The 16,327-nt window shown below is 39.1% G+C and overlaps 1 protein-coding gene across 5 annotated transcripts in view; it reads right to left on the bottom strand.

Moving 5' to 3' along the window:
- The window catches only part of PRKCQ (protein kinase C theta), a 175,666-nt gene that overhangs the window by 23,846 nt on the left and 135,493 nt on the right, over positions 1–16,327 (bottom strand). For all 5 annotated transcript variants that reach the window (XM_027595466.2, XM_027595470.2, XM_027595467.2 and 2 more), the window contains exons 13-14: positions 9,397–9,488; positions 7,799–7,861 (exon numbers count right to left, since the gene is read on the bottom strand). In XM_027595466.2, coding sequence (XP_027451267.1) covers positions 7,799–7,861; positions 9,397–9,488 — 155 coding nt within the window. The remainder of the gene's footprint in view (positions 1–7,798; positions 7,862–9,396; positions 9,489–16,327) is intronic.

Below are 16,327 nucleotides of genomic sequence, written 5' to 3'. Positions count from 1 at the left end.
ATATTGCAGGCATTACAGATTTAAAGAGGGGAAAAAAAAAAACCCCATAGATTCTGGTAAGGGTTCTCAATGTTCTGATGGGTATTTTTCAGTTTCCTGGAGATAAAGAAATTATAGAAAACAGCTTTTTAGTATATTATTTTGTAGACAGACCCCCCAAATCCACCATATATCCAAAGGTGGCCAAAGAGATTGCTTAAGAAGAATGACTTGAAAACTTCCTCTAAGACTCCGTTCTGTGACTCTAAATAGGGCAACTCTCCTGTGACTGTGCCCTCTGGGAATGGAGAGGTTTCTCAAAGTGAGTTTTCTGCTTACCCTGTAAGCATCTCAATACTGACCATCTCTGATGGAATGCTTCTGCGTTGTATTATACACAGTTTGCTGCCTTCAACACTCAGTGTGGAGCATCATTTAACCTTTCTTTTCTTGAGGTACAGTTGACATGCAATATTATATTTTTCCAGTGTACAACATAGTGATTCAACAATTACATACCTTATGCTGTGCTCCCCGCAAGTGTAGTCATGATCTGTCACCATACAACACTTTCACAAGATTGTTGACTCTATTCCCCATGCTGTAATTTTAATCCTGGTGATTTATTTACTTTTGTACCTCTCAATCTCCATTTATTTCACCTATCCCCCCCCACCCCCCCACTGCCCTATCCTCTGGCAACCAGCACTTTGTTCTCTGTATTTAAGAATCTGTTTCTGTTTTGTTTTTTTAGATTCCACATATAAGTGAATTCATATGGTATTTGTCTTTTTATGTCTGATTCATTTCACTTGGCACAATACCCTCTGGATCCATTCATACTGTTGGGAATGGCAAGATTTTATTCTTTTACATGGCTGAGTAATATTCCATTGTATATTTATACCACATCTTTTTCATTTATTCATCTATTCATGGGCACTCATGTTGCTCTGATAGCTTGGCTACTGTAAATAATGCTGCAATAAACTTTTGGGTGCATATGACTTTTCAAATTAGTGTTTTTGTTTTCTTTGGGTACATACTAGAGGTGGTAATACTGGGTGATATGGTATTTATATTTTTTAATTTTAGAAACTTCATACTGTTTTCCATGGTGGCTATATGCACCAACAATGTGTGAGGGTTCTCTTTTCTTCGTATCCTCAACACTTGTTATTTCTTATCTTTTTGATTTTAGCCATTCTGACAGATGTCAGGTGATATCTCATGTGGTTTTGATTTGCATATCCTTGATGGTTAGGGGTGTAGAGCACCTTTTCGTGTCTCTTGGCCATGTGTTCTTTGTAAAGATATTCATGTACTCTATCCATTTTAATCAGATTATTTTTGGTGTTGTATGAGTTCTTTATATATTTTGGATATTAATCCCTTAATGCATATATTATTTGTAAATATCTCCTTTCATTCAGTAGGTTCTCTTTTTGTTTTGTTGATGGTTTCCTCCTTGTGAAAAAGCTTCTTAGTTTCATATAGTCCCAATAGTTTCTTTTTGCTTTTGTTTCCCTTGCCTTTGGAGTCAGATTTATAAAAACACCATTAAGATTGATGTCAAAGAGCTTTACTTCCTATGTTTTCTTCTAGCAGTCTTCTGGTTTCTGGTCTTAAATTCAAACATTTAACCCATTTTGAGTTAATTTTTTTGTATGGTGTAAGAAAATGGTCCAGTTTCATTCTTTTGCATGTAGCTGTCCAGTTTTCCCAACACCAGTTACTATGTTTTTGCTTTCTTTGTTGTAGATTAGTTGGCCATATATACATGGGCTTATTTCTGAGCTTTCTATCCTATTTCACTGATCTGTGTCTGCTTTTGTGCTAATAATACCATATTGTGCTAATACCATATTGTTTTGATTACTATAGCTTTGTAGTAGAGTTTGATACATTTGTATCTTTGGGGTAAATACCCAGTAGTGCAACTGCTGGGTCGTATGGTAGCTCTATTTTTCAACTGTTTGAGGAACCTCCATATGACATGGACGGAACTGGAGGGTGTTATGCTGAGCGGAATAAGTCAATCAGAGAAAGACATGTATCATATGACCTCACTGATATGAGGAATTCTTAATCTCAGGAAACAAACTGAGGGTTGCTGGAGTGGTGGGGGGTGGGAAGGATGGGGTGGCTGGGTGATAGACATTGGGGAGGGTATGTGCTATGGTGAGCGCTGTGAATTGTGTAAGACTGTTGAATCACAGACCTGTACCTCTGAAACAAATACTACATTATATGTTAAAAAAAAAGAGAAGATAGTAGGAAGGGAAAAATGAAGGGGGGGAAATCAGAGGGGGAGATGAACCATGAGAGACTATGGACTCTGAGAAACAAACTGCGGGTTCTAGAGGGGAGGGGGGTGGGGGGATGGGTTAGCCTGGTGATGGGTATTAAAGAGGGCACGTTCTGCGTGGAGCACTGGGTGTTATGCACAAGCAATGAATCATGGAACACTACATCAAAAACTAATGATGTAATGTATGGTGATTAACAAAACATAATAAAAAATAGAGTTTTATTTTAAATTTTATACCAGTTGAGCTGAAAATTAGATATTTTCTATATTGACTAAAACAATTATTTTCACAGTATAACTAAAACTACAATAATATTTCCCATCAGAAAAACTATGTCGCAGTCCATGAATAAATGTCTACATTGGTAATGTAATGCTGCTCTTTAATAAACAGATTTATATAAGGAGAAAAAAAATGTTTTGGCCATGTGGGGTCTTTTGTGGTTCCATATAAATTTTAGAGTTTTTTGTTCTAGTTTTGTAAAAAATGTCATTGGAATTTTGATAGGGATTGCACTGAATCTGCAGATTGCTTTGTGTAGTATGGACATTTTAACAGTGTTCTTCCAAGCCATGAGCACCAAATATCTTTCCTTTTATTTGTGTCATCTTCAATCTCTTTCATCAGTATGTTACAGTTTTCAGCATACATATCTTTCATGTCCTTGGTTAAATTTATTCCTATGTATTTTTTCGATGTAATTGTAAATGGGATTGTTTTCTTGATTTCTCTTTCTGATACTTCATTATTAGTATATAGAAATGGAGCAGGTTCTATATATTAATTTTGTATCCTGCAACTTTACTGAATTCATTTATTCTAATAGTTTTTTTCCTAATAGTTTTTTTTTCTGGAATCTTCAGGGTTTTCTATATTTAGTATCATGTCCTCTGCAAATGAGTTTTACTTCCTTCTTTAGCAATATGGATGTCTTTGTTTCTTTTTCCTATCTGATTCCAATACTGTGTTGAATAAAAGTGGCATGAATGGACATTCTTGTCTTGTTCCTGATCTTAGAAGAAAGGCTCTCAGTTTTTCACCACTGCATATATGGTTACCTCTGGGTTTGTCATATATGGCCTCCATTATGTTGATGTGTAGTGATCCCTCTAAACCCATCTTGAGAGTTTTTATCATGAAAGGATGCTGAATTTAGTCAAATGCTTTTACTACATCTGTTGAGATGATATTTTTATTTTTCTTTTTGTTAATGTGGTGTATTCACATTGATTAGCAGGTATTTAACCATCCTTGCATCCCTAGAATAAATCCTATTTGATCATGGTGAATGACCCTTTTAATGTATTGTTGAGTTTGATTTTTTTTTGATTACTGATTCAATTTTGTTACTAGTAATCAGTTCAGATTTTCTATTTCTTCTTGATTCAGTCTTAGAAGATTGTATATTTGTAGGAATTTATCCATTTATTCTAGGTTGTCCCAATTTGTTGACATATAATTTTTTTTTTGTAGTCCCTTATAACCCTATGTATTTCTGTGGTGTCAATTGTAACTTCTCTTTCATTTCTGATATTATTTATTTGGGGTCCTCTCTCTCTTTGTGATTACTATGACAAAAGGTTCGCCAATTTTATCTTTTCAAAGATCTACCTCTTAGATTCATTGATCTTTTCTATTTCTTTTTTAGTCTGTATTTCATTCATTTTTGCTCTGAACTTTATTTCCTTTTTTCTATAAATTTGGGCTTTGTTTATTCTTCTTTTTCTTGTTCTGTTTGGTTTAAGTTTAGATTGTTTATTTAAGAGACTTTTCTTATTTCTTGAGGTAGGCCTGTATCCTTATAAATTTTTCTAACAGCTTTTCCTGTGTCCCAAAGATTTTGAACCACTGTGTTTCCAGGTTCATTTGTCTCCAGGTATATTTGATTTCCTTTTTGATTTCTTTATATAGCTATTGGCTGTTTAGTAGCATGTTGTTTAGCCTCTATGTGTCTGTGGTTTTTCCAGTTTTCTTCTTTTTTTCTGAGTTCTAGTTTCATATTGCTGTGGTTGGAAAAAATGCTTGATATGATTTCACTATTCTTAAATTTATTGAGACTTGTTTTGTGGCCTACCCATGATCTATCCTGGAAAATGTTCCAGGTGCACTTGAAAAGAACGTTTATACTGTTTTCAGATAGAATACTCTGTATATATCTGCTCAGTTCATGTGGTCTAATGTACTTAAATCCACTGTTTCCTTATTGATTTTCTGCCTGGATATTCTGTCCATTGATATAAGCAGGGTATTAAAGTCCCCTACTGGGGCGCCTGGGTGGCTCAGTTGGTTAAGCGACTGCCTTCGGCTCAGGTCATGATCCTGGAGTCCCGGGGTCGAGTCCCACATCGGGCTTCCTGCTCAGCGGGGAGTCTGCTTCTCCCTCTGACCCTCTTCCCTCTCGTGCTTTCTGTCTTTCTCTCTCTAAGAAATAAATAAAATCTTTAAAAAAAAAATAAAGTCCCCTACTATTATTGCATTATTGTTAATTTCTCCCTTTATGTCTGTCAATAGTTGCTTCCTATGTTAGGTGCTCCTGTGTTGGATACATATTTATAATTGTTATGTCCTTTTGTTGGATCAATCCTTTTATGATTATGTAATGCTTGCCTTTCTCTCTTGTTACAGGCTTTGGTTTAAACTTGATTTTGTCTGATATAATATCACTACAGGTTTTTCTTCTATTCGCATGGATTATCTTTTTCCATACCTTTACTTTCTATGTGTCTTTATATCTGAAGTGAGTCTCTGGTAGGCAGCATATAACTGGGTCTTGTTCTTTATTCAGTCATCTATGTCTTTTGACTGGAGCATTTAGTCTGTCTACATTTAATGTAATTATTGATAGGTACGTATTTGCTATTTTGTTAATTGTTTTCTGGTTGTTTTTGTAGTTCTCTGTTCTTGCTCTCTTTCCTTATGGTTGATGACTTCCTTTAGTGTTATGTTTGGGTTCCTTTCTCTTTATTTTTTGTTATCTATTAGAGATATATAAATGTGGTTACCATGAGGTTTATACAATACCATCCTAAGTACATAGCAGTGTACATTAAGTTGATGGTCACGTAAGTTCAAGCACACTACAATCTTAGTCCTCTCCCTCCATGTTTTATATGATGATGTTCTATTTTACATACATTTTTATATAGTGAATCCATTAATTTTTGTACATGTGATTGATTTTACATTTTAACCTTCATACTAGGTTTACAAGTGATTTGCACTGTTTACTTTTACCAGTGATTTTTTTTTTCCCTTTCATAATTTTCTTGAAGGCCCTTCTTTTCTGCTTAAAGAAGTCCCTTTAACATTTCTTGTCAGGCTGGTTTGGTGGTGACGACCTCTTTTAACTTTTGTCTGGGAAATTCTTTATGTCTTCTTCAATTCTGAATGATAACCTAGCTGGGTAGAGTATTCTTGGTTATAGTTTTCTTCCTTTCAGTACTTTGAATGTATCATGGCTTCTTGCCTTCAGAGTATCTCCCTTATGGGGTTTCACTTAAACATAACTAGTTGTTTTTCCCTTGCCTCTTTTAAGATTTTCTTTATCTTTAATTTCTTACGTTTTAATTATTTTGTGTCTTGGTGTGGACCTCTTGAGTTCGTCTTGTTTTGGACTCTGTGCTTCCTGAACCTGGATGTCTATTCCCTTCCCTAGGTTAGGGAAATTTTCAGCTATTATTTCTTCAAATATAGTTTTCTGCTCCTTTTTCTCTTTTTCCTTCTCTTCTAATAACAAATGTTAGTATACCTGATGTTGTCCCAGAGTCCCTTAACCTATGCTAATTTAAAAAAAATTTATTTATTTTAGAGAGAGCAAGTGGGGGAAGGGGCAGAGGGAGAGAATCTTCAAGCAGACTACCTGCTGAGCACAGAGCCCAATGTGGGGCTCAGTCTCACAACCCATGAGATCATGACCTGAGCTGAAACCAAGAGTCAGATAATTAACTGGCTGAGCCACCCAGGGACCCCCATGCTAATTTTTAAAATTCTCTTTTCTTTTTTCCGTTCAGCTTTGGTGCTTTCCATGTCCTGTTTTCCAGATGCTGATCTGTTCTTCCACATCCTCTAATCTAGTATTGATGCCGCTAGTGTAGTTTTCATTTCTGCTATTGCATTCTTTATTTGATTCGTTCTTTTTTTGTATTTTCTGTTTGTTGAATTTTCACTGAGTTCATCCACTTTTCTCTCAAGTCTGGTGGGCATCTTTTTGACCATTTCTTTGAACTCTCTGTCAGTTAGATTGCTATCTCTATTTTACTTAGTTATTTTTCCGAAGTTTTGTCTTGTTTCTTTAGCTTGGAGCATATTCTTCTGTCTCCTCACTTTGACTTTTTCTGTTTATTTCTATGCATTAGGTGAAAAAGGTATCTCCCTAAGTCTTGAAGGAATGACTTTGTGTAGGAATGTCCTCTGTATAGTGTACGCCTGGGGTGCTCTGTGCAGGGGGCTTCTTGGAGGGATCCCTCCCCCTTCAGTTGGTAGTGTTGGGGGCAGGGCTCCAAAATTACTCTGCCTCTATACTTTGCTGAGAAGCTGTCTAGTTGGCCATCAGTTCTTCAGGAGGAATTGCTCCTCTATATGTTGGAGTAGATTTGTAGGTCCATGGGAGGAGGTGAGTTTAGGGTTTTCCTATGCTGCCATCTTGGACCTGCTCTTACCACTGAACCTTACTGATGACTCCGGGTGAGTGTTATGAACACTTGCCACAGAGGACCACATAATCCCACTCTCCCAGAGCCTTTTATTTGTCTCACATCTTCCCTTTATGTCAGATTCAACACGCCCCTCTCACTGTGCTTGCTGGGCCAGCCTCCAGCGGCTCAGCCAGCCTCCTGTCTAGCTCTTTTTTTTTTTAAGTTTTATTTTCTCCCTTAATCTGCAGTGAGTCAGAAACCAGAAAACTAAGCTTTTGATGATTTCTATGTTAAATAAGTGTCAAACTGTATTTTGAGAAAAGAGGTAAGGGGATTAAAGTGTAATGGCTTTCCTCTAAGAAGGATGTGAAAAGATGGTGTGCAATAGAGACATTTTGGATAGACATGCGCTCATGAAGGAGGGTACACGTGGCTTCCTATGCACTTCTATCAGGTGTAGGCAGATAGATTTCCACAGTTGCATTTGAGTGTTCAAGGAAGAGTTCCCCTCTCCTTCCCTACCCAAGAGAACATTCAATGAGCATTTCTAGCTGGCCCAAGCAAAAACAAGAGATATGAAGGAGGCAGAGAGTGAAAGCCATGAAAAGATGCCAAAGAGAAAGCAGGGTAATGGGAGGAGATGAAACAAGTGGAAGTGAGAAGCAGAATAACTGTAAGGACCAGAATAAAGAACACTATGAGGTCAGAGCCTTACTGCTTTTGGACTGGAGTTCCTGACTTGACTGTCGTCACCATGGGCATGGAACTTCCTGCCACAGAGGTACCCTGGCCATTTCACATCACTACAGTGATTCAATTAATTGGACAGGGAAATCCAGATACCTCAGTATGTTTCCAGAGAGTGAACTTTACCTGTACACAATTCCTTTGGAATGAAGGAACTGCAGACCAAGAATGATTTCAGCAGCATAGAACCTGAGGGAAGGAAAATCAAAGTTGAATATGGATGCATTAACGGAACAAAAGAAAATCCCCATTTGACATAGTGAGCATTCCGTGCAAGTGCTGTCCTCGGCGTGCACACGCACCTTCCGTACATAATTTTGTTTAGTCCCAACAAGAGGGAGAGGTCATCCATTCCATACATGCGGCCCCAGCCGTGGGAGGATGAGGCGAAGCAGGTACCTTAATTGAGTCTTACCTGCGCTACTGCTTTTTATACTTTAAACCATAATGTTCAAACTGGCATTTCTTTTTGCTAATAAAACACCCATGGACATTAAATGTCATAGTGTAAGTAGTACAGGAAAATAATTTTCCCTTTTATTTTAAACTCTGCTCGGTGCCCTTAGACCTGCATGCAGGGTCATTCCACATAGACCTGAGTCGTTTATGGGCAAGAAATGCAGCCCGAGAGGCAGAGGAAAGGCTACTGGAAGATGGGAGGAGATGCTGCTCTCCATCTCCGGTGATGACAGGCACCTGGGAGGCACTGAGCTCACGGCAGACAGTGTGTCCGTGATGGCTTTCAAGTCTTCCAGAGGTAGTGAGGAAGGCAGACTTGGAATCCTTTAGCATGAAAACTGCCTAATGATTTCTCTGCTGCAGAAATCCCATAAAATTATCTCCGGGCACTTTGCGGATGGTTCCTGGAGGTGATGAGCTTAGTGGTATGCTAGCCACTGGCTTTGATAAAAAGCCATTTCAGCCAGAGATTTCTGTAGAAGCTGGTGGGACCAGTTCATCTTTCAGCCCAGCTCAGCCTAAACCACTCAAATTGTTCATTAGGGGTGAGTGAAAGACTACTGAGCACCAGGCAGAGAAAGCTAGTGTGTACCCATATTTTTAAGTGAGCCTTGTGGCACAGTTTTCTTTTTTTCTGAATGTCAGAGTGGTTTTATTATTGAGGAAACAGGGCCCACGGGAGGAAGGGTACCAGGGGGCTCTGTGGGACTCAGCAGCATTCCCACCTGGTAAATGCAGCCTTCCCGATTCCACGTGATGCCAAAGAAGGTGACGATTTGTTCTCAAGGAGTAAATGCTCTTCTGGTTTCCTAATACTCATGTCCCTGGAGCCATATGCTTTATGCCTTCACACTGAGCTCTCCATTAGTTAAAGCCTTAGTTAAAAGCTTTAGTTAAAGCTTCATCCCCATGACCACTGTTAAGATCTGTGTTTCATCTGACTACTTCTTTTCAAAGGGCAAATATTTGCTCCTGTGTTTAGATTCTTTAGAAGCGTGATGAATCGGGGCAGTTTCTTAAGAAACTAAGTCACTGTTACCAAAACACAAAGAAATGAAACAAAACGGACTCTGGTTTAAGCTTCACAAACTGGGAACATAGTTACCTTGTTTGATATGTCCCTCAGGGGTTACCCTGACCTGGGATTGTGGCATGCTAAGGAAATGGGAAAAATGCCACACGGGAGAAATTCTGCCGGTATCCTAGGTAATCGGTACCTGACAAGAACAGGGGGAAAATCCCCAAACCCTTTAGAGCGCTCTTACGTTGCTCTGGAAAGATCAAACTTGTGGCAGCTTTGGATGTGGTACATTAAGTCTCCTCCATTGAGATACTCCATCACAAAAAAGAGGTTTTCCTAGAGAAAAACAGAAGAATTCCAAATTTCAGCTTTTTAAAAAAATAAGAAAACAAGGACTACTTTTTAAAGATTTAGATTATTTCAGGGGAACCAATTCTGTCTTGATCACTTATAAAAAGACAGTCACGATAATTTAGCTGATGTATAGCATTTCCGAGCACCAAGAAGCTTAGGGCATATGGGAGGTGTATGTGTAACATTTGCTGGGATACTTGCAGGCTATGATTCAGCAGATGGGGCACAGCCCGAAGAAGGGTCCAACTGAACTTGCCCACCCAACAGTGGGATGGTATTGGGCACTTAGCGGATGCTGACTGTATACCTACTGAAATTGATAGTGCATAGGATGGTAAAGAGAATACAATTCGGGGCTCCAATTCCAGGTGCAGGGCTTGGAAGCATGCATTCAACACTTAGTAAGCAGTTCTGAACATACTCTACAGGTATGGCCCTGTGGCAGGAGTGACAGTGGGGATGTGCATTCCTGCCTCATCCATCAGAGATGATGAAACACAGTCCTGCCTTCAGGAACCTTATGATTAAGTATAGTCTTATTTCTTTCCAGTCCTGATTTCACTTGTTGTGAGCCACAAGTGATGAACTAGCACATTGTTCCTAACAGAAGACCCCATGCATGTTACTAGAGCGGGCCCCCCTTGAATGGCAGCCATCAAAAGCAAGGCTGAGTGGTCTTCAGGTTGTGGTTAGAGTATCAGAAGTGGCTACAATTGAGCCTGAGTTCCTCCTGCTATGTGAGACCGTACTTCTTCAGTAAGCACATTTATGGCATTTTGAGCATCTCAATTCTGAGAGTCCTCATGAACCGCAGAATTAGTCACCCTTAAAGTGTGAAGACATTTAACGTGTCTGTGCATAAATTTGCACCTGAAAGCCTCACTTGGGTGATTTTTTAACAGAATTAACCTTTTAGTTTTGATGTGAGACTAACCAAGGCCCTGGGGCATAGAAGGTGATGGTGTTCTGGTCTGACAGTAACATACCCTGCCTGCCATTTCTACTGGGAAACCAAATATTGTGGCTATTATCTCAATAGTTCAGGTAAAGGTAAGTGTTGTCCTGTTTTTTCTAAAGTTGACCCCTGATCTAATTTACTGGTTTCGTATATCTTTAACTGGAGCCCTTTCCCTTATGGACAGGCCAAAATTTTCCGCTGATAGAAGTCCTATCTTAACATTACTATTTCACACATAACTTGAGATTAATCATTTGTCCAATCTGCACACATCTGCTTTGTCAATAGCACATCTTTCCTTTACCTCTTATTCTTCGAAGTACTGTATGGACAGCTTCTGACTATCTTTTAACATAAAACTGTCATGGCCTGTATGCACATGGCGGTGGAATCGCCTAGATGCTCAGAAGAATGAAAGATATAAAAACTTAAAGTAAGGCCATTTATAACAGCGCTCAGACAAAAGGATTGTCTTGAGAGTTAGGAAGCTTACAAGTTCCTATAAAAGTTGAAAATTTGGAATTTATATATTGTCAGCTAGGAGTAGAGGCAAGAGGCCAACACGAACTTCTACACACCTGTGGGCATAGCGGTCCCACCAGTTCTTAGGCTTAAATCAGTTCTGCACCTAGCTGTGAAGGACTGGGGCTTAAATCTCTGTTTACTCCCTTGGACATTCCAAGAAGACCACACTACCATAGAGATTATTAATTAAATAGTAATGGAGATTTATAGCACCTTGGATGCCACGCTTAATCCTACTAAAAGATTTTATCTCTACAATAAATCTTTTAAAATGATCTATTCTTTTTTTTAATAAACAGTCAATATTTATTCAGGTGAAAACCTTGAGGAGGGCCAGTTAGCAAAAATCCAAAATTTATAGATATAGTTAATAAAGTAAGCATGTATTCCTTTTAAGCAATTTCTGTAAGTTGCTTAGATTTAAATCCTATGAATTTCAGAATCAGGATTTAAAAATTTTTTTTTATTAACGTATGTATTATTTGTTTCAGGGGTACAGGTCTGTAATTCATCAGTCTTGTACAATTCACAGCACTCACAATAGTACATACCCTCCCCGTGTCCATTACCCAGCCACCCCATCCCTCCCAACCCCTCCACTCCAGCAACCCTCAGTTTGTTTCCTGAGATTAAGAGTCTCTTATGGTTTGTCTCCCTCTCTGGTTTCACCTTGTTTCATTTTTCCCTCCCTTCCCCTATGATCCTCTGTCTTGTATCTCAAATTCCTCATATCAGTGAGATCATTTGATACTTATCTTTCTCTGACTTATTTCGCTTAGAATACCCTCTAGTTCCAGCCACATCATTGCAAATGTCAAGACTTCATTTTTTTGTTGGCTGCATAATATTCCATTGTATATATATACCAAGCGGGATTTATTCCTGGGCTGCAAGGTTGGTTCAACATCCGCAAATCAATCAGTGTGATACCATACATTAATAAAAGAAAGCACAGGAACCATATGATCCTCTCAATAGATGCAGAAAAAGCATTTGACAAAGTACAGCAACATTTCTTGATTAAAACTCTTCACAGTGTAGGGATAGAGGGTACATACCTCAATATCATAAAAGCTATCTATGAATAACCCACAGTAAATATCATACTCAATGGGGAAAAACGAGAGCTTTTCCCCTAAGGTCAGGAACACAGCAGGGATGTCCACTATCACCACTGCTATTCAACATAGTACTAGAAGTCTCCTAGCCTCAGCAATCAGACAACAAAAAGAAATAAAAGGCATCCAAATTGGCAAAAAAAGAAGTGAAACTCTCACTTTCTGCAGATGATATGATACTTTATGTGGAAACCCCAAAACTGCTAGAAGTCATACAGGAATTCAGTAAAGTAGCAGGATAGAAAACCAATGCACAGAAATCTGTTGCATTCCTATACACCAGCAACAAGGCAGAAGAAAGAGAAATTAAGGAATTGATCCCATTTACAATTGCACCCAAAACAATAAGATACCTAGGAATAAATCTAACCAAAGAGGTAAAGGATCTGTACTCAGAAAACTATAGAATACTCATGAAAGAAATTGAGGAAGACACAAAGAAATGGAAAAATATTCCATGCTCATGGATTAGAAGAATAAATATTGTGAAAATGTCTATGCTACCTAGAGCAATCTACACATTTAATGCAATCCCTATCAAAGCACCATCCACTTTTTTCAAAGAAATGGAACAAATAATTCTAAAATTTGTATGGAATCAGAAAAGACCCTGAATAGCCAGAGGAATGTTGAAAAAGAAAAGCAAAGCTGGTGGCATCACAATTCCGGACTTTAAGCTCTATTACAAAGCTGTAATCAAGACAGTATGGTGCTGGCACAAAAACCGACATATTGATCAATGGAACAGAACAGAGAGCCCAGAAATGGACCCTCAACTCTATGGTCAACTCATCTTTGACAAAGCAGGAGAGAATGTCCAATGGAAAAAAGACAGTCTCTTCAACAAATGGTGTTGGGAAAATTGGACAGCCACATGCAGAAGAATGAAACTGGACCAATTCCTTCCACCACACACAAAAAGAGACTCAAAATGGATGAAAGACCTAAATGTGAGACAGGAATCTATCAAAATCCTTGAGGAGAACACAGGCAGCAACCTCTTCGACCTCAGCCGCAGCAACCTCTTCCTAGAAACATCGCCAAAGGCAAGGGAAGCCAGGGCAAAAAGGAACTATTGGGATTTCATCAAGATAAAAAGCTTTTGAACAGCAAAGGAAACAGTCCACAAAATCAAAAGACAACCAACAGAATGGGAGAAGATATTTGCAAATGACATATCAGATAAAGGGCTAGTATCCAAAATCTATAAAGAACTTCTCAAACTCAACACCCAAAGAACAAGTCATCCAATCAAGAAATGGGCAGAAGACATGAACAGACATTTTTCCAAAGAAGACATCCAAACGGCCAACAGACACATGAAAAAGTGCTCAACATCGCTCGGCATCAGGGAAATCCAAATCAAAACCTCAATGAGATACCACCTCACACCAGTCAGAATGGCTAAAATGAACAAGTCAGGAAACGACAGATGTTGGCGGGGATGCGGAGAAAGGGGAACCCTCCTACACTGTTGGTGGGAATGCAAGCCGGTGCAACCACTCTGGAAAACAGTATGGAGGTTCCTCAAAAAGTTAAAACAATCTCTTCTAATTCTCATCTTTATGTTAAGCCAGGGGCACTGAAAAAAGCCAATCGATCATCTTTGGTTATTTATGATGGCATTTTGCTTCAGTTGAAGTGCTTGGTTTGGGTGACTACCAGCTAAAATGTGGGCTGCTTATAGGGGATAAGGGAAGTCCCTGCCTGGAGGTCCAACCTGGGTGGGCAGGATGGGAAAAACCTGTTATCCTGCTAGAAGGTGCTGTTCTTTTCTAGAGGGTTCTAGAAACTGGAAGTCTCAGGAATCTATTCAGGGAACTGTTGGGTCTACTCTGGGCCCAATGAGATGGCTCTGTGATGAAATAAGAATAAATATATACACACACCAACCATGCAGTCCTAGGGTTTGGGTTCCAAGGATCACATTTTGAAGGATGGATAAATCTTTTAAAAGTTGAATCCCAAGTCCCAGTCATAAAAAGTAAATGCAACTATAATAGACTCAGACTTGGCTAAAATAGGAGCGCTCAGAGCTGAAGGTGACCTGCCACTGACCTGGAACCCTGCAGTACCACTCTCAAAAAGAAAAGTCTGCCCACTGAAAAGATTCCACATTGGCTTAGGTAGAAATAACCCAGAAGGACAAGACTCAGGGTAATGGTCAAGACCAGGGGCTTTGCCCTTACTGAGAGCTGAGTTCATATTTCCTCTATTTGTGACCTTGGAGAAGTTAACCTCTCCTAAGCCTCATCTTCTTTATTTATTTGCAAAATGGAGGAATAATACTCCCACCTCATAGGGTTGTCATGAGTATTACATGAGATGATACATGTAGAGAGCTGGTTCAGGGTTAGCACTCAGCATGGACTTGATAATTGGTAGCTGTTGTCATAGGAAACAATTTAAAAGCCAGTCAAAAACCCCAGCAAATCAGAAGAACTGAATAAATGGAGAGAGATTCCATGTTCATAAATAGGAATACAAGATTATCAAGATGTCAGTTCTTTCCAATTTGACCTATAGTTTTAGTGAAATCCCAATCAAAATCCCAGTGAGTTATTCTGTGGATATCTACAAACTGATTCTAAAGTTTACACAGAGAGGCAAAAGACCCTAAATTGCCAAAAACTTTTTGAAGGAGAACAAAGTTGGAGAACTGACACTACTCATCTCCAAGACCTACCATAAAGCTACAGTAATCAAGACAGTGTGGTATTGGCAAAAGAATAGGCAAATAGGTCAGTGAAACAGAACAGAGTCCAGAAATAGACCCACACAAATATAGTCAACTGATCTTTGAAAAAGAAGCAAAAGCAATACAATGGAGTAAAGACAGTCTCTTCAAGAAACAGTGTTGGACATCTATATAAGAAATTCCACATTATTAATTTTCATTATGTCTTATAGGAAGAATTCACATGATGTCAATAACCAAACAACAGCAGATACTTCTCAGAAAAAGGACCCGAACAGTCCTGTGGCTCTTGAAACAAAGAGGAAAGCAGAGGGCTAGGTCTCATCCAATGGTGTCCTATGTGCTCTGGTCATGAGCTGAGAGAAAAACGCAAAGCAAGCTAGTGAGGAGGGACGTGGGCTTGTGAAGCACACACACTAGTGTGGAACTCTCTTAATACTGGGTAATACATTAACTAATGCACGTAATTCTTTTGCAGAGTGAGAACTGAAGTTGTGAGGGTGTTGGGGGATGGGGTACTCCAATCTGCCTGGTCTTAGACTTTGTCAGCAGTTCCCAGCACAGCATCCATGGGAGTAGAAATTCTTGTCTCTGTGCCATCACTGACTGACTGTGTGATCAGTAAATCATGCCATCCCTGGGCCACAGTCTCGAACTCGGAGAAATGAGGGGTTTTGAATAAACTCCCCTTTAGTGGCCTCAGCACCCCCTGATTTTCACCATACATTTTATTGTTTTTCTTTTGGGGATAAAGATGACATTAACAAACTATTGAGCACATAAAATCCCTGCAGTGCCTCCCAGATCATAAAATACATATAAGAGGATATGAGGCTTGCAAAATTCTTATGAGAAGTCTTTGTCTAGAAACAATGCATATTTGAAGTAAAATTAAAGAACAGGGACGAGCCTTCACTTGGAAATCTCCTCAAAGGAGGTAAGCATTATGGTCCACCATGACACCCCAAAGAAGGCCCTACAATGGTCAGATGGCTTCTTCCCATTTAAGTAGTCTCCTGGTTATGCTCATAGAACATGGCTATTGGTCAGGGGCAGATACTTCTGTGTCCCAAGGACCCTGACTGTGACTGCTTTAACAGATTAATCCCACCAAGGGCTGAAGATCAGAATGGGTTAGAATAGAATGTGCCTTAGCACTGTTTTAACAGACATTGAGTGGCAAAGAGAATAACTTTTTGATTGGTCTGTTTTGTTTCTGAATTGTGCGTCTTAGTCCCTTAGAACTCAAGCAGGCCTTCTTAAAGAAGAATATCTCTGCCTTTGGAAAAGAATAGAAACAAAGGAGTAGAGCCTGACAACCTATTGGGTTATTGTCCCCAGTTCAATCAGTGAATTTTTTCACTTTGTGTATGTAGGTGGCAAAGACATAGCATTCTGTCAAGTACTCCTTGGAAAAGTGAAATTTATAAAAGAAAGGTTGCCTTGCATTCCCTGCAGGAGGAAATATGCTGAAGTTCTTGCAAGCTCTGTTGGTATCAACTCAAACAGACTGATTTGTAAA

This window comes from Zalophus californianus, chromosome 9, assembly GCF_009762305.2.
Source record: "Zalophus californianus isolate mZalCal1 chromosome 9, mZalCal1.pri.v2, whole genome shotgun sequence".
In the NCBI taxonomy this organism is placed as follows: Eukaryota; Metazoa; Chordata; class Mammalia; order Carnivora; family Otariidae; genus Zalophus; species Zalophus californianus.
The sequence above is the reverse complement of the archived record's forward strand: the minus strand, read 5'-3'. Positions and strand labels throughout refer to the sequence as shown.